At 44.0% G+C, this 22970-nt stretch overlaps 1 protein-coding gene across 1 annotated transcript; it reads right to left on the reverse strand.

The window, feature by feature from the left end:
* Positions 1 to 512: 512 nt before the first annotated feature.
* On the reverse strand, positions 513 to 22695 carry Hsd11b1 (hydroxysteroid 11-beta dehydrogenase 1). Its single transcript, XM_034513273.2, has 6 exons — positions 22495 to 22695; positions 21651 to 21781; positions 20739 to 20850; positions 20459 to 20644; positions 2773 to 2916; positions 513 to 1133 (listed from the first exon to the last, which is right to left on the reverse strand). Exons 1-6 carry the CDS (start codon positions 22577 to 22579, stop codon positions 916 to 918), a joined length of 876 nt encoding a protein of 291 aa, XP_034369164.1. The 5' UTR covers positions 22580 to 22695; the 3' UTR covers positions 513 to 915.
* Positions 22696 to 22970: the final 275 nt, after the last annotated feature.

Genomic DNA, 22970 nt, shown 5'->3' on the forward strand with positions numbered 1-22970 from the left:
AGCCGTAAGCACTTTTACCCAGTGATCCAACTCGTGGCCCATTGGCCCTTTTATTAAATGCCACAGAAATTATCTGCCAAGAGGTGCCATCTCTTATCTGTTGTGACCTGACCGCTCAAGGGCTTTGTGGAATGGTCGTGGCAGGTTTTTGTTTCCCATTGCACTGTGGATACACAATGCTCAGCAATTGTTTGGTGAATTTTTGTCAAATGCATGGCAGGATCTGAGCTACGGTCCCTCCCCCCACACTTCAGACACTCACTGGAGCACACCAATGCCATGCACAGGTGCCAGTGAACTCTAGGCACCGTTAGGTTAAGCAGCATAGAGCAGGCTAAGTCTGTGACTTGTATTCCCATGAGCGCCAGTTTCCTGAGTTGCCTCAGTGGTTCATGTGTGGGTGTGTGAGAAACATCTGTAATACACAGAGGCAGTAAAGATGGGGTGCTTGCCAAAAGAAGGATGACGCCATTTCTCTAACTCATAAAAAGTCCAGTCCACAACACAGGAAATGAACGTGGGACATTTTCATTTGTTTAGATTATGGTTTTAAAGGAAGCATGCTGAATAAACTCAACTCATAGTTACTTGCTAATTTTACATTTACAAAATTGATATTACCTTTATTATACTTAACGTTACATTAGGCATCATTGTTTCATTCTGTACGAGGTAAAGTTGATAGACTACTGTGTATTGATATCCATAGTTACAGTCAGGTTCACAACCGCAGGCTCCAAAGTGGCTCGTGACATTTATTACAATTACATTTTCACTCTGCAAGTGTTGCAAGAATTTCTCATAATGAGGTGTACCTCAAAACTTGTGTATCTCTGGGAAGATGCTTTTGTGGGTAGGACTCACAGAAATATCAGGCAGGACTGTTCCTGACCCCTCACCAGGCTGCAGGAGCGCCTAGGTGCTTACAAATCGATCCATATTATAACTCCGTAATGTAAGAAATTCCATGATCTTCCTTCCTGGGTTCCCAAGCAGGATTGGAGTCCAAGAGGAGCTGTCATAGTACACCTCATCTTTGCGCAGAGCTGTGCCTTTGATGATCTCCAGGGCGCACTCTTCCTTGGGAGAAGCTTGCAAATTAATTACCCCAGAGCTCTCTTTCATAGCCGTTTCTGTAGGCCACAGGAAAAAGTGAGTTAACCCAGTGTTGGCGGAGCTCACGTGATAGAGACTCACAGACCTCTACGTGTCAGGCTTGGTGTGCTCATGTCAGAGTTCCACAGACCCTTAGACAACTGGATATGTCCAGTGTTGACAAAGAAAGACTGGTTGGCAGAGGTCTGCCTCCTTGGATGGGGATCTGTGGGGCAGTGGAGGTGACAGCTTAGGGGTCCAAATGTTCTCTGGGTGTTTTGGTTGGGGTGACACATTAACATGCGGGTGCAGAATGAGGACTAAATAGCTGATGTAAAGTGTAGGTGGCAAACGAGAATGCATTCTGATAATGACCCACTGCTTTATAGAAGGTAAAGTAGAACCAGGCTTTGGGTCCCTCTTAGCCCTGACCACTGTCACAGAGAAGGGGCTGCCAGTAATTGTGCTGTCTCTTCCTATGGGTCACATCCTTCAGATGCACCATCCCTTCCTTCATCTCCATGTCGCTTGACTTCCAGTTTGTTCTATAATCACTACTCAGTTACTCCTTTAAAAAACAAAAACAAAAACAAAAACCAAGGTCTCATGTATCCCAGGCTGGCCTCAAACTCAATATATAGTTGAGAATGACTCTAAACTTCTGATCCTTCTGCTTCTACTTCCTGAGTTGTGAGATTACAGGTGTGTTCTGTCTTACATTGTTGATGTGGTGCTAGGCATTGAACCCAGGGCTGCATGAGTACCAGCTAAGCCACAGACACTCCTTAAACAAAAGTTTCTCACAGTCCTAGATGTGCATTTTAGAAAAATGTGTAGGCTGGGTAGTGTTGGCGCATGCCTTTAATCCCAGCACTTGGGAGGCAGAGGCAGGCGGATTTCTGAGTTCGAGGCCAGCCTGGTCTACAGAGTTAGTTCCAGGACAGCCAGGGCTACACAGAGAAACCCTGTCTCAAAAAAAACCAAAAAAAAAAAAAAAATGTGTAAACGTTGTACTCACTGTCACCTTTCACCCCTCACCTTTCACGATTCATATCATGCATAACCCTGTGCAATGCCAGAAATGGCCACCATAGATGCAGCACAATGTCACTGGCTGTTTTTGTTTGTTTGTTTGTTTGTTTTGTTTACCAGTGTCCCCTACATGGTGTCCAAGAGCACACTCAGTACTGATTTCTCCTATTTATTCATTAGTCTGTGAAGGTTCTTTTTTCGTTTCTCATGGCCTTGATTCTTTAAAGAGCACCGATCACTGTTTCTAAGGGATGTAGGTTAGATGTGCACCCTTCTCAGTGCATCACACTGAGGAGCTCGTGAAATCAACTTCTCACCACTGTCCAGTCCAGTAAGAAAAGTACGCAGCTGTTAGGTATCATTTATAGACTAGCAGTGGTCAGGGGCAGTTCATGTGGGCACAGGGAGCTCAGAGTTCAATATACCCTGAAGATGGGAAGGACAGAAAGGAGGATCAAGACTGGCGAGCTTCTACCAGTGACAGAAGTGCCTCGATGAGTGATAGGGCTGACGCTTCCAGCTCTGGTCTCTAACGCCTTGCCGCTGAGAAGGAAGGTACCTTCAGGGAGACAGAACCTTCCTTTTTTCACGTGGTAGGGCTGACAGACCAATTTAGGGTCACTTATTCCAGGGTCTTTTCCTTACCTGTGTCGATGAGGCCCAGGACACAGAGAGTGACGGACACGTTGACGTTGGAAAGTAAGTATTCTTTTCTAATGGCAGAAAAGAACCCATCCAGAGCAAACTTGCTTGCAGAGTAGGAAGCAATCAGAGGCAGGCTCATCTTCCCTAAATGATAGATTAAAGAAGTTTGTTAATAAGGATCTACTTTGGCAGGGCAGGGCTTGGCTAGGAAGAAGCTGGCAATCCTGAGGGGCCTTTTTACCCACTGAGACTCCAGTTCCTCATGATTCTCTAAGTTATCCTATGGAATTACATTTCTGAAACGATAGAAATTAAGTATTTGGAGGTGTGGTAGTTTGAATGAGAACACCGACCTCTCCCCCAACCCCATAGGCTCATATATTTATGTACTTGATCCCCAGTTGGTAAAATGCTTGGAAGGATTAGAAGGTGTGGCCTTGTTGAAGTAGGTGTGTCACATGGGATGGGCTTTCAAAATGGCAGGCCAGTCTCATTTCCCCCCATCCCCACCCCTGCCTACTTGCCTGAAGCTCAGGATGTAAAGCTCCCAGCTACTTCTCCAGCAATGCCTGCCTGCTCCCCACACTGATGATAGTGGGCTAACATCTGAAGCCGTAAGCTCCCAATTAAATGTTTCCCTTGAGAAAATTCATGTTGGCCATGGTGTCTCTTAACAGCAATAGAATGGTAACTTTGAACATCTGACAGCTGTGCTCAACCCTTACTATAGATGGACGGTGTAAGAGAAGAACCCTGGAGTTGTTATGGCTGTAGAGCATGTAAGTGAAGAAGCCTAGCACGGCCGTGGCTCCATTCTTTTTACTCAGGGCCACTACAGGAATGGGCAGTTTAGACCAGTGAGACAAGGGAAACTGTTGGTGTGTCTCAGAGAGTTCTTTTCCATTCTGGGGTTTCTGGAGGGTGACAATCTTCTTTCTTTCCTGATGGGCACTTTGTGCATTTACTTGGGGCTAGAATTGCTACAGCTAGCTCCGTGTCCGCTGAAGGGGGAAGGGGGAAACACACAGGAAGGCAAGCAGGACCAATAGGACCATGGGAACACAGGCCAAAATGCAACAGCTGCGAAGCCTACCCTACATTGGAAGTCCAATTCTGTCAGTAATTTTCCTAAATGTTTAAGAAAAAAAATAGATCCGGAATATTCACAGGAATAGTATATGCTTACGATATGAGCTTTAGAGTGGTGACTGGGGTGTAAATTCCAAGTATGGTGTTGCTTAGCTACAATTTGTGGGTAACACCATTACTGAGCTGAAATAACCACGTAATACACTTAGCACGGACTCTGACTCATCTGCAGAATGCTGTTGTTGTCAACAGAATTAGTATTCAAATCTCCAAGAAATGTGTGAGCCATTCAAAAAGTCATGTTGGGACAAATAGCTAATTACTTAGGGGAACAAAAAAAAAAAATGCCACTCTAATAAATGAACTCGAATTACAATGTGGGAAGTAGGATGTCCAGTAAGAGATGGGAGAGTGAATTCTCATCTCAGGAAACAATTCAGGAAAACAGGCACACACAGTGAGAGCGAGGATGGGAGGATGGATGTAAGACTTGAAAAACCACCAGGTGCTGGGAACACCCACTTTGCCCCTTTTGCATGCACATCTTTCAAAGAGTCTTTTAGCCTTAGAAGGCTGTGCAGCCCACAGGCAGTGCGCATAACAGCTTGAACACATGCCACAGCCTCTTTCAAGAAAGTGAAATAAGTAACAGAAGGATTCCAATTACTGCCACTTGGTTTTGAGCGGAAATGTTATCTAAGGCTAGGGCTGAGAGATCCACTTCCAGGCACGAAAAGGGTACGTCAGCCGAGGCTGCCGCTCTTGCAGAAGATAGGGATGTGGAGCAGAAAACCACAGAGGCTGAGCTTAAACAGGTGCTAACTTTCCCTAAAGCTTGTTGTACGTCTCATTTTAAAGTTCAAAGGCTGAATAATTGCTCAAGGTTGAAAGGTCAGTGGAAAAAAAAAAACCAAGATTCAGATCTGGTTCTAGTGGCTCACACTCTTACAGTTGGATTCCATCTCCTCTAAAGTTACCCCTAATTTTCTTTTATTATTATTATCATTGTCATTGCTGGGCTTCTGCTCTTTATCTTCACATTTTCCAGGAATCGTGTCAAATCCAATCCCAGCCCCACAGTATAGGTAAAGGTCTCCTTGACCTGATGCTTAAGCCCTGGCTAGGCAAACTTTATGACTACAGTATTATTTTTACTTTCAGACTGACAGACGAAGGTGTCCATAGACAGGCCTGTGACTCTTAGCCCTTTAGATTTGCTTCCCAGGGCACTGTAACAAATCAGTCACCACAAGCATGATGACATCATAGTCCAGTCCAGGGGTTCTCAACCTAATGGTTCCTAATGCTGCGGACTGCAACCCTAAAACTGTTTTTTTGCTACTTCACAACTGTAACTTTGCTACTGGTTATGAATTGTAATGTAAATGTCTTATATGCAGGATATCTGATAAGCAGTCTAGAATACACTGCTAGGGAATTTCCCACCCATAGCTCATACCGATATGATTGATATATCACACAGACATACCCGGAGGCCCATCTCCTATATCAAGACAACAACTAACATCTACCATCACATGTGGTATAAGGTGCCTTTAAATATAAAAAAATACAGAATTATTAAGCAAGGTCAAGTCAGGGCAGCTGGGGGACAGGAAAAAAAAGCAGTGGAGGAGGGTAAGCAATGTCATAGTCCCCTCCCTGCCCTTCGGAGGTTAGAGACACCTGGGAAGCCAGTGTTTTTATTTCTACATTTAGAAAGACAAAAAGTCTCACTTCAGGTCAGCTTAATTACAGAGAGGAAACCCTTGATTCTCAGAGCTTCAGTCCCCCCCCCCCCCCCAGAGATTCTTGATTTAGGAACTGCTGTTAATGGTTGTGAGCCAAAGGCCCATAAAAGAAGAAAATCTGGGGCAGATCACAAAAGCAGGAAAAAGAAGACAACCTCCTGACCCCCAGCCCATTCCAACACAACCTTGGGCATTTAATTAAAGTCTGTTTCCTATCTCAGGAACTATTCGTAAATATTTTCTCACATGACACACCACATAAACCACACATGGTGGCATACATGCGGTTCTAGAACTCTGGAAGTAAATCAGGAGGACAGGGACTCAAGGTGTTCCTCGGCTACATAGCAAGCACAAGACTTCCCTGGGTTACACGGGACCTCTTTGAAAAGAAAATGAAAGAACCTGGATTTTCAAAGGCATTTGCCCTTCCCAGCTTTCTGAAACGTTGTAATATGTCACTAGATGCAAATGTGGAAGTTTTGTCACATAAACTGATTAGCATTGTGTAGGAAAGTCTTTTGCTAAAGTTAAGTGGCACATCGTGACATTTTTTTAACTAGCCAAGTGAGAACATTCTTGAGACAGGAAGCAGGAAGAAAAGGGTTGAATCATGTCAGAGTCACCAAGTCACATGTGTGTTATGGGAAAGACAGGTTCTCACAGAACAGGGCTGGGTGTGCAGGAGAGGAAAGGGTCACCTTGTTCCCAATGACACCTTGTGAGAGCTACTTGTCTAACTGCCAGTCAAAACACCTGCTAGGATCAAAACCTCATTAACAGAGGTAATTTGTAAAGAGATTGTCCTGATATGCTTGGAGCAGTTGTAACAGCGAGGGGTTGAGAAGCCCGTGTTAGGCTCAAGGTCAACTTCTAGTTAACACAGAAGCAGGACATAGATGCAGCTGATTCTCTTCCGGGAAGGTTTAGACACAGAGAGAGCTGTAATGACTATATTTTCTACAGCAAAATATGGGACAAGGAGTCTGACATGTCCAGATGCAAATGTGATCGCAAATGGGACAGAATGTGCGATTAGAAGTATCCCAAAAACACTGGGTTCCAGCCACTGCAGAGTAACCAGAGCTGGCCAGCTGGCGAGCTGGTGAGCTGGCAGGCAGGCTATGCACACAGGCTTGTTAGCTGAACACTAGAGGTCAAAGGGAGGGTTGGAGTGCAGGGTCTGGGAGGATTTATAGCTCAGGCCATGGGAACACGGTAGACTTCAAGTAGGAACTTGTCCAACTGGCGATGCGGTCCCTCTAAAAGTCTGAAGAAAATCAGGAGTGGAACTTTTTAGTCTAGATTGCTTTGTTTGTTTGTTTTGTTTGTTTGTTTGTTTGTTTGTTTTTGGAGTATTCAATTAAAGCACTTGGAAATATGTCTTTGAAATAGAAATCATTTGAAAGTCCAGCAAGGAAGCTGAGGACGGCAAAGCTCACCTGGAAACCACTGGAGAGCAGAGTGTTTACCCAGGGCTCACCAAAGGGCCCGGAAGGAAACCCCCAAATGATTTACTCCTCCCCCCGCCCCAGTGTTTTCCACTTCCCGGGATTCCTAGGGCAAACACTTTTTTCTTTTGAAATAATTTTAAACTTTTAACGAAGTTGAGAGTGTGCCCCCCCACCCCTGTGTCCCCTTTTAGACAGGGTCCTGTACACTTCAGGCTGGCCTCAAACTATTATGTACTGAACTCCTGAACTCTTGATACCCCTTCCTCACTCCCAAGTGCTGGGCAGGCGTGCACCACCTCACATGGCCTCTGTGAGTCTTTTGAGAGTAATCCCCGTAACTGAAATTGGGTCTAACATCCTGTCCTGCCACCTTGAATACTCCAGTGTTCATTCCTTCAATGGAGGGACATTATCCTGCTTGGTCACACTCTGACCAGGACAAAGAAGCCATCCATTGGATTCCTAGGGCTTCTGGAACGATTAGTAACAAGGTGGGTAGTTTAAGATAGCAGAGACTTTAGGATGAATGTCAGCTGACAACCATACACTCAGATCTTTTCTCTCAAGGTAAATAGCTATAAGTTTTCAACTTCGTCGGAAATCCAGAATGACTGAGTTGACTATAATTGTGGGAAGCACAAAGCATAGCTTCTAAAACTTAGCCAATTTATAGAGACCTCTGAACACCTGGACACTCGCTCTACTTCAAAACGTTGGAGCATCTGTTCTTCTGCCTTCTGGCCCAGGATCATCTGACAGACCTTAGTGCTGCAGAATTATTAAGGGCTGATTACTCTGTCTAGGCAGATATAATCAGTCGACTATTCTGCAAGTGTGTCCTTTTCTGGACAGTAATTTGTCTGTAGAAGGAAAGTGGCAATTCTTGCCTAGTGGCTGTCTCACCACAACTGGAGTAACTCCAAGGATGCTCAATTTCTTCTTAGAATTTAACATAGGAAGCTGTCCGGAGCAGACAGGTCTCTAATGAAAATGAACATTAATACTGAAATGTTTGTCATGTCAATTCTAAGGATTTCTGATGTTTTGAAAACCAGCTATCCATGTAAGGTAATCTGGACTGTTGCCTGTTAATTCCACTCAGCTATTTCTAAATAAAACATAGAGAACACCCTTATAATAAACTCCAAGTCATGAATTTGCTATAGTCCCTTAATTCACAGGCTGACCATCTCAAATCAGTTAAAAAAGTTGAAGAAGGACTGGGTCTAAGCTTTGTATTCCTAAGTGTGTTATACTGGTACAATGCCTATGAGAGTAACAATATTTGTCTCACTCTTATATCACTAAGAAGCTCATGCCAATGAAAACCTTAGAATTTGTAAACAAAGTAAATTGGTGCCATTTAAGAATTTATATCTTCATCTTGATAATAATTACACAGATTTCCACTAATAGGTTATGGCTATGCAATAAACCCTAGCTAATCCTCTCTATTCTGACAAAACCACTACTTTTCCCTAGAGAGACAGCCCAACATTTACCACCTTAGTCCCCATGCCCAGGGAATAGGGGCGCTGACTCAAAAGCCAGGTTCAGAACTAAATGTTTTAGTTAGGAGAGATGACAGAGGTGCTGGTAGGTCAACAAAAGGATGGACTGGGTATTAGGACTATCTTGTACCTCACTGGTACAAATTGGCATAATTATGCTCTAATTGTATTTTGAGAGAAAAGTTTCCTTTTAACAGGAAGGGTGATGTGTAGGAGGAGCTAAGGTGGGAGGAGTACTGAGAGGAAGAAAAGGAGTAAGAAGAGGAGAAGAAGAAGGAGAGGAGAAGCTAGGTGATGAAAGAGAGATAGAGGGGGGAGACAGGGAAGCAGATGTTCATGAATCTCCACCAGTCAAAGATAGTAGATATATCTAGGTTGGGTAGTGGGTTACACCTCTGATTGAACAATACCAAACTTATAAAGCCTATGATTAACATTTTTTAAAAAAAAATGTATAAATGCAAAAAGGAAAAGGGGGCATGGGATAGGGGTTTTCTAAGGGGGGGAAAGGGGAAAGGGGATGGCATCTGAAGTGTAAATGAAAGATCTAATAAAAAAAAAAAGATAGCAGAGACTTACTCTCGCAGCTGTGGACTGGAGATGTGTGAAATCAATGAGTGGGGAGAACCATGCTCTCTTCGAAAGTTCTAAGAGAGGAGTCTTCCTGGATGCCAGCATTGCTGATGGAATTCCTGCTCTAGTCTGTGACCATATGTTCGTATGGCCTCTCTTCCTTCCATCTTTGGTCCAGTGTCTCTCATGGGGTGCTTATTGTTAAATTTAGTGCTCGAGTGGGTAATCCAGGGTGAATCCAGCTCAAGAGCTTTCATTCAATTAAACCTGCAAAGACCCTTCTAAACAAGATTATGTCTATAGGATTCGGATGTCTTTCCAGGGGCCACCATCCAACCCATTGCAGGAATGCTAATCGATTCTTGCTCTGTAATCCACAGACTACTATGGAGTGCAGATGCTTGTCTCTACCAAATTCTTTATAGCAAAAGCACCCCAAAGAACATGAGCTACATTGCATGTTGGGACTTGTCAGTCCACTTCTATTTGAAATAATTCCCAGTTGTCATTGAAGTTCATTGACACTATTGGGAAGTTTAGGTACTTATCCTGTACCAGCCAATATGCCATGACTGACTCTTGCCATATACGGAGGGCTGATGTCTCAATGTTTATGAATTTTGCAAGCAGCCTATGGCTATCAAGGGACTATTTGTACTATAGAAATGATACCAATCAGGTTTTTAAAAAGTTTCCTTCCTGGGAAGCTAGCCATTGAACACACACCAGTACACTTATGGCGACTGTTCTGCCATTTGGATTTGTCTGAAACTCTAGCATGATTTGATTTGAACTATTCAGTTCTGTCAAGTCCCAGGAATAATTCTATGTTCTTCTTATCCAATCTCACCAGATCGATATGGGGTTCCAGTCCATTCTGTGGCTGGTGATGTTAATCACAGGTCACTGGACTCAGCAGTAACACTGAGATTGCTCTATTGTGGAACTGTTCTTTCCCATTGGAATCAGTAATTATGGTTAGTAAGTTATTTCAAAAGTATATCAACCATTCTTAAACACACAGTTCAGTGGCATCGGGTACATTTTTGTTGTGCAATAGCTTCCACCACCACCTCCAGAACAGTTTTTATGTTGCAAACTGAACTCTACACCCATTAAACAGTAAGTTCCATTTTCTGCCTCCCCTGGGCCCAGCCGCTACTGTTGGTATTTCAGTACCACCCTCCTTATCTTGTTTGCTGCCCCACAGTGTAAGCCAGGACTTCTTCCTGATCGGGACCACATACTATCCTGCCGTGCCTGTGAAGCCTCATCTGCCTGTCCTGGATGCTTGGGTTCCTCTTGTGCGTCAGCTCTTTTCACATCTCTCTCTCTCTCTGAGACTGATTCTAACCCCCGAGTGTCTACTTAGGAGCGACAGGAATATGTAGCAATGCTGTTTTTAAACGTTTTGTGGAGTGGTGTGTTTTTGTCCCCTGACACAGATGTACCCATTTTACAACCCTCCTCCTATTACACAGGGCTTCCATTTCTTTCTGCATTTCTCTCCCTCCCTCTTTCTCTCCTCTTCCCCCTCCTTTCTCTTTCTGTCTCCCTTCCTTCTTTCCTTCTTGCCTGTTGTGACAGCAACATGCTAATGGGTGTGGGTTGGTCCCTCCTCATACTTCATACTTCGGGTTTCCCTAGTGATTAGAGATGTTGAGCATCTTCTCATGTTTCCATTGGGCATTTGAGTATCTTCTTTGGGGAAATACCTTTTCAAGTTCTTTGGCCAATTTTGAATTCAGTTTTTGTTGTTGTTGTTGTTTTGTGTGTATGTGGTTGAGTAGGTAGCACTTTGAGATTACATAAGTGCCCTGTTTCTTATTTAACCTTCAGCTTCTGGTTTTAACATTCATTAATGTGTCCTGGATGAATGATTACCATGATGGTTGCTAACTGGCAATTCTCCAATGTCCCTTTCCTTTCTGTTTATCATTTGGTCCTCCACTATGTGGGGGAGATGCCTCCTCTCTCCATTTGTTTATTTGAGTGATTACATAATCATGAACTCATCGTTTTTTATGGCACATAATAGATTATAATCCATTTTGTTATGGTTATTTTTAATGCTGCAGTAGCCCCAGATAGAGCTAGTGGAATACTTTTAAAGTTAGTCTCTGTACACCTATTATTCTCTGACTATTTCTTGACCCACTGACAAACAAGATATTTAAGCTTGCTTGCCCTTCTTTTCTTCCTTTCTTTTTCCTGTACTGGGGATCTTACCCAGGGCCTTAGAGCCAGGCAAGCTCTGCGCTGCTGAGCTGTAGACTCAGGAGCCTCTTGTATTTCCTGTCTCTGCCCTGGATCTGCAGTGTCTAGAGGCTTTGGGCCTTTTAGTGGCACTGAGAAACAAGATCCAGGACCCACTGCAGTCTCTCAGTGGCAGCAACGGGAGTGTTTGTGTACATGAGCATGTGCGCGCGCACGCGCACACACACGCACACACACACACACACACACACGCACGCGCACACACACACACACACACACACACACGCACACACATCCTTGTTTCTAACACTCTGTGCCCAGTGCTATGTGCACTTCCATATTAGGCTCTGAATCTCTTGTCTCACTGTTTCTAGTCGTCCGACCGACACTGATGCTCCTGGTCCATCTTGCTCATGCCTGTCATGTCCCTCCTCTGCAAAGGCACCTGCCTCATCCCTTCCATCTTCTCTCAGTGGCTCTACACTGAGTTATTCCACAGCACATCACGTAGTCCCAGGGATGACTGATTGTCCTACCCTGAGGCCAACAGTGCCCCCATCAGCAAGTCCTGCCATAAAAACCTAGGAAGAGAAAATGATGGGAACTTCACCCTGCACCTTCTTTGCAGTCTAAGAAAAACCACAGAATCAGAAGTTCAAACACTAGCAAGATGTTTTACCATCTACTCAATCTAGACTATCATTGTTGCTAAATATGTTAGAGGTGTAACCTAGAGGTTACAGTGTATCTCCCCTTCAGGTGACACCCTTGTCACTGTGTTTCATCAACTCTGAGGGGCACACAGTTGTAAGATGCATCTTTGTTCTATATACCAAGAAAGAAGAGCACAGTTCTCCCTGGGATTCTCACTCTGCATTTGTTGAAGCAGTTTCTTTAGATTTATATATACATGGTTTTATATTTTTTTTCAAATCATGCACCATTCCTGTGTACTCAACAATGTTTTTCAGACAGAGCCATCTCCCTCCGTGGCATATTGTTTTATACTGCGCAGAATTTCTTTCAAGCTTATTTATTATTATTAGTGTTGTGTGTACGTGTGTGTGTGTAGTGCCTGTGTGTGCCTGTGCCATGCCATTTCATGTTTGTGGAGGTCATAGGACAGTTTATGGGGTCAGTTTTCTCCTTCTGCCTTAATTTGCAGGACTGACTGAATTCGGTTCTTTAGGCTTACATGGCAAGGGTTTTGCTTATTCATGTCTTGTTGGCCCAACCGTGCAGCATTTCTTAAAGGAATGCTTTCAAGTCGCTGACACCAGTTGTTAACTTCTCTGATCTTCTAATAATATCTCATCGATATTGTACCAGACAGAGTCAAGATCACAGTAGCATGGTCCATCACACCTGTGCGGGGATTCCTTTTGCCTTAGTTGTTTTGCTGGTGAAATCTGTTTCACATTCTCAGTAACAAAGTGTTCAGAGCCTCATGTGCTTCTTTATCTATTATCTTTCAGTTCCCATAAAGCCCTGGCTGGAAACTAATCCTGGGGCTAATCCTGTATAATCAATAATTTACATAAAATCATTAATTTTCCCGTTTCTACCAGGGTACTCAGAGTCTATGTATTTTTATGATTGCAACATAGCTGAGGCTTCTTTTAAGAATGAATGCTGGTATAATTTAAAAAAAAAAATCCAATATGCCAGTCAGTTATGTTTAAACACCAAGCACATAACTCAGTTTGAAGTGGTAGCATCAGGAACAGCGGTAGATGTGTCTGCATGGACAGCTGACAACCCGTGGTTCTCCCAGTAAGACCAGGGTTTGATTCACAGTCCTGATAGAGGCTTTACTTCCCTCTGAAACTTCCCAGGTCAGACTTTCATCATCTGTAGCTCTCCGTGTTCTTATCTTCCAAGTTCCCACAACAGAACATTAAAAATCCAGCCCTGGATGCACGACAGCATTCCTAGCATTCCCAAAGTTATAAAGCCCTTCCGCAATCCTTAAAACATGGTCAGGACTGTTGCAGCAATAAACTCATACCAGTTTCTGTCTTAGTCGGGATTTCTATTGCTTTGATAAAACACCATGACCAAAAGCAACTGGAGGAGGTAAGGGCTTTCGTCTTACAGGGTGTAGTCCACCATCCAGGGACGTCAGGGCAGAGACTCAAGACAGGGACAGATGCAGAGGTCATGGCGGAATGCTGCTTATTGGTTTGCTCTTCATGGCTTACCGAGTCTGCTTTCTTAACAGGACCAGCTCAGTGGTGGCACCACCCACATCAATCACCAATCAAGAAAATGTTCCACAGGCTTGCCCACAGGTCATTCTGGTGGGGGCATTCTTACAACCAAGGTTCCCTCTTCTCAAATTACTTTCCTTATGTCAAGTTGCTATAAAACTAGCTAGCGTGCTGTCCGTACCTCCCCACACCCATTCCATTCTGTGACTAGAGAAACTCAATTGATGGCAACTAACATTTTTTTTTTTAGCTTCAAAACAATAAGCTCTAAAAGTGTTGCTGACTTTGCAAGTTGTGAGGTTAATGTTGTCCTGAGTTGTTGTGTCCTATCAGTCTTTTTATAGCACTGGAGGTGCTCCCTGTGATCATAGAAGAGGCTCCCTGTGATTGTAGAAGGCGTTCTCTGTGATTGTAAAAGGTGCTCCCTGTGATCGTAGAAGGTGCTCCCTGTGATTATAGAAGATGCTTCCTGTGATTGTAGAAAGTGCTCCCTGTGATTGTAGAAAGTGCTCCCTGTGAGTGTAGAAGATGCTTCCTGTGATTGTAGAAGATGTTTCCTGTGATTGTAGAAAGTGCTTCTTGTGATTGTAGAAAGTGCTTCTTGTGATTGTAGAAGGTGCTCCCTGTGATTGTAGAAGGTGCTCCCTGTGATTGTAGAAGGTGCTTCCTGTGATCATAGAAGATGCTCCCTGTGATTGTAGAAGATGCTCCCTGTGATTGTAGAAAGTGCTCCCTGTGATTGTAGAAAGTGCTCCCTGTGAGTGTAGAAGAGACTCCCTGTGATTGTAGAAGGTGCTTCCTGTGATCATAGAAGATGCTCCCTGTGATTGTAGAAGATGCTTCCTGTGATTGTAGAAAGTGCTCCCTGTGATTGTAGAAGATGCTTCCTGTGATTGTAGAAGATGCTTCCTGTGATTGTAGAAAGTCCTCCCAGTGATTGCCTCAAGGTGACCCTTGACATTAACACATCCTTCCTTTTCACTGTGTGCACACCATTGCTTTCCTATCATAGAAACAGCTTTAAAAGTTGATGGCATTGCTTCTTTTGCCCTCGCCTTCTCTTTTTAATCTTTCATGAGGAATTCATCTCAGAATTTACTTGTTTCTCTCTGTGATCCCTTTTTGAGGACAGTCTTATTTTACAGCATATGTTTTGTTGAGAAATTTAGGAGCCAGATTTTAAACCTAAATATGCATCTGTGTTGAGTCTAAATTAGGCACATGCATCTTCTCTCTTTAAGCCTTAGTTTTCTCTCTGTGTCCTTGCTGGCAGCATTATCACACTCCTCACCCACGAGGAGGAAGTTGACATTTTCACCTAGAAGTGGCCTTGAATGAAGCCATGGCCAGCAGTGGGGCAGCTCCACTACACTTGAGTTTGTTTTCACCTTGAAACTCATTATGTTTCAGAGCAGAGCCCACACCCTGCCTCCACCTCCCAAGGTCTAGGATTACAGGAATGTGTCACCATGCCAGCCTACCCAGCCTTGTAAAGAGAAAATTGAAGCAGTCATCATGGATAATATGTTGTTCTCAAGCTGAAAAAATTATTACTATTTTCATCAGAGAGGCTTTCTGAGTTCAAATCTCCATGTCTCCTTTTAGGGGCAGATAAAACACAGGACAATTCATCGGGTTCTACCTCAATCCTTCAGGACTCACCCAAGTCATTGTCTTAAAGCCTGTCCACAGAGCCTCCTGGAGGCTTTAGGGCCCTGGTGAAGCTCATGCTCACCCCTTTGGTGTTCTTCCAGCCCCTGTAGATGACACAGCTACATACATGTCTCACCTTTTATATTTCTAGCCTTTATAACACACCAATTTTGGAACACCCCATAAATGAATTGCTTCTGGGTTAATTGGATTGAAGGGTAAATGGCAGTACTTTCTTAGAGCAATCAGGAAAGGTTGGGTGAGGGGTGAACATGGTGTCCTACCCTGGGGCCCACACCCTTTTACATCCACTTTCTGACTTGTACCACCTCCATGAGCTACAGCATCACACTGGGGCTCTGGCTAGCCTCAGAAAGTCATGGTACCAGAGCTGAAGGAGATTAGCATCTGTACATTCTTGTCTGTATGCCAAGCGTTATGGAGATTCTGAATCCTGCTAGTTGATCTGTGCAGTTGAGACACCTGTTTTTTTTTTTTCCTCCCTCTTTATAATGTTAAATTCTTAAGTCTGGTTTAGACCACACAGGCAGCCCTCAGCTGACATGAAGGTTACAGTCCAATAAGTGATTTCATTCTCACTAATGTACTGTACCGACTTAGGGAATATTTAACCTTGACATGTGCCTGAAGTACTGTGCAACTACATAAAAACACTGTTGAAATCTCTGTAGATGGTTAAATAAGCCAGACAGCAAATGCATTCGAGTAGGATGAAAATTAGATTTGTCTCTCTATCCAGCATCCATCCATCCATCATCCATCCATCCATCCAGAGGATCTTTTAAAAGTTGGCCTTTTAAAAATTAACAGTTAGGGTTCCTTGAAAGTGAGGTCTGAGTGTTTAAGAGGCCATTGTTCTGTGTTCTTTCAGTGTATTTTTATTTTTGATCTAGGAAACCAAGTCCTTTATTACCATGCCTAGTTTCAGTTCAAACTGTTTTCCTTAATAAGGAAGAACTTACACCTACCCAGGTATGTATCCTTTGTTCTATGGTTAGGAGTATTGGGATTTTTTTTGGGGGGGGGGAGGAGACAGACAGAGAGACAGACAGATGAAAGACAGACAGACACTTGCACACACAGAGCTTCTGAAGGTGACCTTTCACAATGTAGTGAAGACAGAGGATTTGTTTAAATTTCTCTGGTGCTGGCTGAAAAGACTTCCTGTGAGATGGGGGTAGACGGAGTTAGGGAGGAGGAGGGAGGGAAGGCTCATTGCAGACTCCACCACACATTGAGGAGGGGTGGGAAAGCTGCATACTCAGTTCCTATGCCATGCATGTGACTGGCACAATGGGTCACAGTTACGGAGCCCATAGAGCTAGAGGACTCAAAGGTAGAGTCAGCTTTACTGCTTGTGATGGTTGAATGTGCTTGGCGCAGGGAGTGGCACTATTAGCAGGTGTGGCCATGTTGGAGTGGGTGTGTCACTGAGGCATGGGCTTAAGACCCTCATCCTAGCTGCCTGGAAGCTAGTGTTCTACTAGCAGCCTTCAGATGAAGATGTAGAACTCTCAGCTCCTCCTGCACCATGCCTGCCTGGATGCTGCCATGCTCTGTGGCCTTGATGATAATGGACTGAACCTCTGAACCTGTAAGGAAGCCCCAATTAAATGCTGTCCTTATAAGAGTTGCCTGGGTCATGGAGTCTGTTTACAGTGGTAAAACCCTAACTAAGACACCATCAAAAATAAAACATAGAAGACCCATTTTAACTATGGGCTGATGGGTTTTTCCCAGCTATTTCCTTCAAATCCAGTTTTGTTTTTTTTTTTTTTAAGGTTAAATTCAAGTACTAGCATCTTGTTTCAGAAATACCAACTGGGCCTTTTTTTTTTTTAAAAATTGAGATAAAGTCTTGATTTATAACCCAGAGTGGCCTGGAACTCATGACAATCCTCCTGCTTCAGTGTCCTGAGTGCTGGTATTTACAGATATGCTTGGATCATTTTCTTCTGCTCTTACATGTTTCTTGGCATGGTTGGTGTGGAAGGGTATAATTCAGCAACATTTGTGGGTTTTTTGTAGAAGGAAAACCTCTGAGTTTTAGTTTTGAGTATAGACTAGATCCTGCCTGTAGCCCAGTATGGCTGAAGGCTACAGGTTTCAGGATATGTCCTTCCTATATCTAGAATTCAGTTATCACATCAAGCCTTCTTGGACAGACAGACAAATATAACACTGTAGGATTGTTAGCCCCAACACAGTTGGTTCTCAGACAGCTTCACAGAGTATGGCTATCCTATCAGCCTTGGCTGCCTGCCCTAGGCTGGTCATAGGAGAAAATGAATTTAGATTTGCTTAAGGTATGATAAATTTAGTTTTAGTTGTAGGAGCGAACTATGGTAGAGACAAGAACTTGTTCAGTAGGGCCAGGAAAGGTGCAGAGTTATGGTGCAATCATTGGCACCTCTGAGAGGGCTAAGGAGGTGGCCAAGCTTGAGGAAGACAGAATATAAACCCTCTGTGAAGTGCAAAACCCAGAAATGCAAACAAACAAACAAACAATTGCTCCATGTTGTAACCCAGCAAAAAATCCACTGCATTGTAAGTGACCGCAACTCTAACCCAATATATTTTTTTTCTGATCTTCGGGTCAGTTTGATGTTTAGTGTCCCATGTTTGTAAGATTCAGATTTTTAAGAGTAAAGATTAATGAACATACTTCCTGATTGCTGAAAGGAAGGTTGGGGAGATGGCTCAGTCAGTAAAGTATTTGCCATTCAAGCATGAGAACATGAGTTCAGGCCCTCAGTACTACATCAAAACAAAAACAAAAACAAAAACAAAAAGACAAAAAAAGCAAAAAGCTAGGCATACATTGGATAGGATAGAAGAGACAGGAGGATTCCTGGGTCATGTTGGCCAGCCAGTCTAGCCTCATCAGTGGGCTCCAGGATCTGGCAAGAGACCCTATCTCCAACATCAAACAAGGCCGAGAGTGACCAGAGAAGGCTCTTGGTGTTAGCCTCTGGTAAACCATACACATGTTCAGTACCTGAATATTACACACATTACCTGAATATTCAGTACCTGAATACTACACACATGCACAAATAGAAAAATACACAAAATAATACATCATGAACAGAATACACTTCTCTTAGGGTGAGAAATTAACTTGTTTGCATTTCTCAAATTCAAAGTTGTGCCTCAAAGCAAGAAGGCTGAACATAAATGACAGATATAGGGGGGGGCCACACAGCTCGATTTCTACCTTCCAGACCCTATGGAAATTAGTATCATTCCATAGATCCCCGAAATGTATAGAAACATAGGTTATCAGAATTCCTTCGGATCCTTAAGATCTATGGTAATCCTTACTCCTTCTAGGCATATTTAGATCATGTACATTATAAAAGTTAAATTCTCTAGGCAAAGGTGAAATAGCTTTTCCTTGGACTACATGTCTTGGTTCATCAACAGAATCAGAAATCATTAAAGCCACCCACACTATGACGAATGTACAGGTTTTGGCCAGTGCAGGGGATTCACTGGGGATGTGCCCAGCACCCTCCCACTCAGTATGCATCTGGAAGCTCTCTTTTGCTTTCAGCTCAGCATGTCTGTGGGTGAGGAGGGGCCAGAGTCTGTGCTGCCTGGAAGCACAGGGGTGCATATCAATCACCCTGCTGGCTGGTGGCACAGACACACTGTCCGTTTATCCAGTCACCACACAGGCCTTTCCTGCACCAGAAGGGAGAACACTTTACCACATCTATGGCCTTATTCATTTGAAGGAGAACTGACATTTGTGAAGTATTTAACAGTTCATAGTTTCCTAGGTCATTTATTATTATTATTTTTATATCCTAAGAACTAAGTTCATAAGGCTGATTTGTATTCCTGTGTTCTGACTTCCCAACCACATCTTTGCTAATCAGCAAACATGTGTAGGACTTCTTTTCTGAATCCGGGCGGACTTCTCAACTCTGGAGACTCTTGGTGGTGTCTTTGGGTGGTACCATCGTGCAGAACATGGGGGAGGAGACACACTATTTCCCTGCATGCCATAGAACTTTATCCGTAGAGTTGCTTTGCTCATATTTCTACCTAGTTGGTTGCTTCAATTTTACTTTTTTTTTTTTTTTTTTTTTTTTTTGAGACAGGGTCTTACTATATAGACCAAACTGGACTGGACTGAAACTTGTTATGTAGACCAGGCTGGTCTTGTGCCTCTGCCTTCCAAGTGGTGGGATTAAAAGGCTATGTGTCACCAAGCTCAGCCTAAAGTTCACTTTTAATGCTACAAATTGATATTTAGAAAAATACCCCCAGTATACACTGCTATCACTGTCCCCTCTCCTGCAGTACTGGGCATTAACACCAGGGTGTGTGTTGGCTAGACAATAACTCTACTGCTGTACCACACCCTCGAGCAGTGGTTCTCAACCTGTGGGTCTCGACCCCTTTGGGGGTCCATGATCTTTTCACAGGGGTAGACTATCAGGTATCTTGCAATCGGATATTTACATTATGGTTTGTAATAGTAGCAAATTTATAGTTGTGAAGTAGCAATGAAATAACTTTATGGTTGGGGTCACCACAACATGAGGAACTATATTAAAAGGGGTAGCAGCATTAGGATGGTTGAGAACCCTGGAGCAACTTTCCTCCCCATTGTTATCATGTAATGCCCTCTTTCCCAGCCAACCATCCTACTGTATGACCTTAAGGCATTCCATTCTTACTTCTGCTTTTGAATCCACTGATGCACTGACCTGTGGCTCTTGGTTACACTGGAAGCAAAGTTTCTTCTGTCCATTATGACCAGGTCACTCTTGTGAAGAGACGGGAACTGGCTACGCCTCAGCAGCCTTTCCTACCCCTGTCCTCTCCCAGGCATGGCTCACACACCAGGTTTCCCACGGGCATCCAGGCCTGTTGCTTTTTGTCTGTTCCCTTCAGGGCTTTTGTAGTCCTGCTTTGACCAAGCCTGACTTTTTTGAGGCCATTAGTTCCTCCCAGTTTCTCTTGTTTTCAACATGCACGTCTCTCCCCCACCGAGTGTACAGCGCAAGTCCCTCATGAATGAACCTGTTGGTGTATTACTGGCTTCTATATAATATCACCGTAAGCATTTTAAGTCTATACAGTGTGACTTCTTTGTATAGAAACCTAACACAAACTTGTGCCCAGCACAGAGCCCAGCATAACCCTAGCAATATTCTGTTCTCAACTTCTACTCTGACCCCTGCTCTACTCACCAGCCAAGGAAGAGATGACGGCAATGCTACCATTGCTGTGCTTCAGCATGGGCAAGGCAGTTGTGGTCAGGACCACGTAGCTGAGGAAGTTGACCTCCATGACTCTTCGCAAGGAGTGGACATCCTCATGGAAGAGGGACATAGAGGTCTGAGTGATGTGGTTGAGAATGAGCATGTCCAGTCCACCTGCAAAGAAAGGGATGCTGAGATGACTGGGGAGACCACCTCTCCCTCCTGAAAGTTCTAAACCTAGGGAAGAAACGGAGAGGGGCAGCCTTACCCATGAGCTTTCCTGCCTTGACAACAAATTGCTCCGCAAATGTCATGTCTTCCATAGTGCCAGCAATGGAGTGAGCAGAGGCTGCCCCGAGTTCAAGGCAGCGAGACACCACCTGCAGAGACATAGCAGAGATGGAGGCCATCTTGGTCCTAGGCTTTCATGTGCAGTGTTTTAACTGGGGTTTAAATGAAAGTTTGTCCCAGAGCTCTTTAGACAAAAAAAGTGTGTATGGTGTGTATGTGGTGTGTGTGTGTGTGTATAATATTCTTAGATGATGCCAGGCAGTGGTGGCACACACCTTTGATCCCAGCACCCAGAAGGCAGAGGCAGACAGAACTTTGGCCCTCAAGGCCAGGTTGGTCTACAAAGTGAGTTTCAGGACAGCCAAGACTACATAGAGTACATAGAGGAACCCTGGCCCCCTCTCATTCATATACATATATATATATATATATATATATATATATATATATATATATGCGCTTAGGTGATCATTGTCCTCTGAAATATATTAATTGGATAAATTATCATTGTGTTAGAGTTTAAGTCCATTATTTATCTCTGCAGGGTTTATCAACAGATGTTTCCAAGTGCATTGTGGGTGTGGGTGTGTGTTTCTATGCAGGTAGATCTGAGTTTGTGAGTGTTGGTGTGACCTAGGGCTCTCAAATTTGTGAGTCTATGGGGCATGACCACATACATGCATGAACAGATACAGGAATCCCAGTTCCTGAATATGTGTATCTGTCCATGGGCAATGTGTACGAACAGGTCCAACTATGAACATGTACAATCAAAGAACCCTGTGGCAAACAACACTGAGCACATGGGAGTGTGTGTGTGTGTGTGTGTGTGTGGCAAGCCTTTGTACATATCATGTGTAAGACTATAAGCTAGACACAGAACACTTACCTTCTGGAGACCTTCCTCTGACCTTGCAGTCAATACCACATGGGCTCCCATTTTCGACAGATGATATGCCATTTCTCTTCCAATCCCTTTGCTGGCCCCGGTGACAATCACTTTCTTCCCCTGGAGCATTTCTGGGGAACCACAGAAGCCATGAGTGTCCCCAAAGCCTTGTCTTGCTTTCCATATTTAAAGGTTGTGAGTCCAGATCATTTTGTCTAATGCTGTTAACCACTGAAGCAACACTTGCTTGCAGTTATTTATCAACAGGCTCTCAAACATGAGTTTGTCCTGGATGTTCAGAGCCGAGCCTTCCTGCCATCATTTCTACAAATTTCCACGTGAAGAGATCATAGAGATAAGGAGGTCGGAGTTTGGCGAAACTACCTTTTGACCCTTTTGGCATAATGTAATTTTGCTAACTTGAAAGAGAATTTTAAAGAAGCATCACAAAATGTGTTCCCAGAGAGTTCAGCCCCTCTACTTAGTCATCAACTTCATAGCCCTTTTTGTTTTTTATTTTTGCTTCCCGGCTATCAGTATCTCCTTGGAGCACAGCTATCTGGCTGAACTGTGTGTCTGGGTACTACCTTCGCTTCTGTAGGTCTCACATCGATTTCCATGCTGCAGGCCAACCGAAGCAGGACCTCCTTGGCTGTAAAGTTCACCCCTCCCAGTCCCCTACTGCCTACATCCTGTGGCTGGAGGATACAGGGTTACAGACTCACATTAGGGTTTTGTCTTTCTCAGTGATGTAGGGATCAAAAACATAGCTAGAACTTTAGGAACATTCCAGAACCCCTGTGTTTTAAGCCGGTTCCTCCAAATGAGACACAGTGGTACTCACCTGGTCTGAACTCTTCATCTGTAGAATAGTAGTAGCCCAGGAAGAGCACCAGGATAGGGAGGAGGTATTTTTTCATAACTGCCATCAAACAGGGACCTGGCTCTGGGAGCCCTGTAGGACACACAGAGAAAACCTGCAGAGCTTCCTACAACCTCCCAGGCAGGCAGCAGCCTCTGAATTGTGACATCAGGGACGGGGGAGGCTGGAGTAGTCTCAGGCAGCAGTAGCCAACTTCCCTGTCAGAGCAACGATTGGCTTTGGGTGGGATCCCATTCGTCCCTGGCAGCCTGCGTGGTGGATTTCATAATGGACAATGTTTACTCCATTTCATTGAGTAAGAGGCAACTTCCAGATGGCCATGCTCATGACTGTGCAGGGCTGGGTTCCTGAGCATCTCCTACTGAGACATCCTTTGCACAGGGCAGCGATGGCCTTGCAAGAATGGTTTGTCAGGGAGGGAGGAGGAGGGGCACAGA

Source organism: Arvicanthis niloticus, chromosome 10, assembly GCF_011762505.2.
Source record: "Arvicanthis niloticus isolate mArvNil1 chromosome 10, mArvNil1.pat.X, whole genome shotgun sequence".
NCBI lineage: Eukaryota > Metazoa > Chordata > Mammalia > Rodentia > Muridae > Arvicanthis > Arvicanthis niloticus.

Coding starts and splice junctions, on each gene's coding strand:
- Hsd11b1 (XM_034513273.2), bottom strand. CDS start 22,579: ATGGCAGTTATGAAAAAATACCTCCTCCCTATCCTGGTGCTCTTCCTG. Junction 2,917..20,458: donor CGTCATCTCTTCCTTGGCTG/GTGAGTAGAGCA, acceptor TCTATCATTTAG/GGAAGATGAGCCTGCCTCTG. Junction 1,134..2,772: donor CCTGGGCCTCATCGACACAG/GTAAGGAAAAGA, acceptor TGTGGCCTACAG/AAACGGCTATGAAAGAGAGC.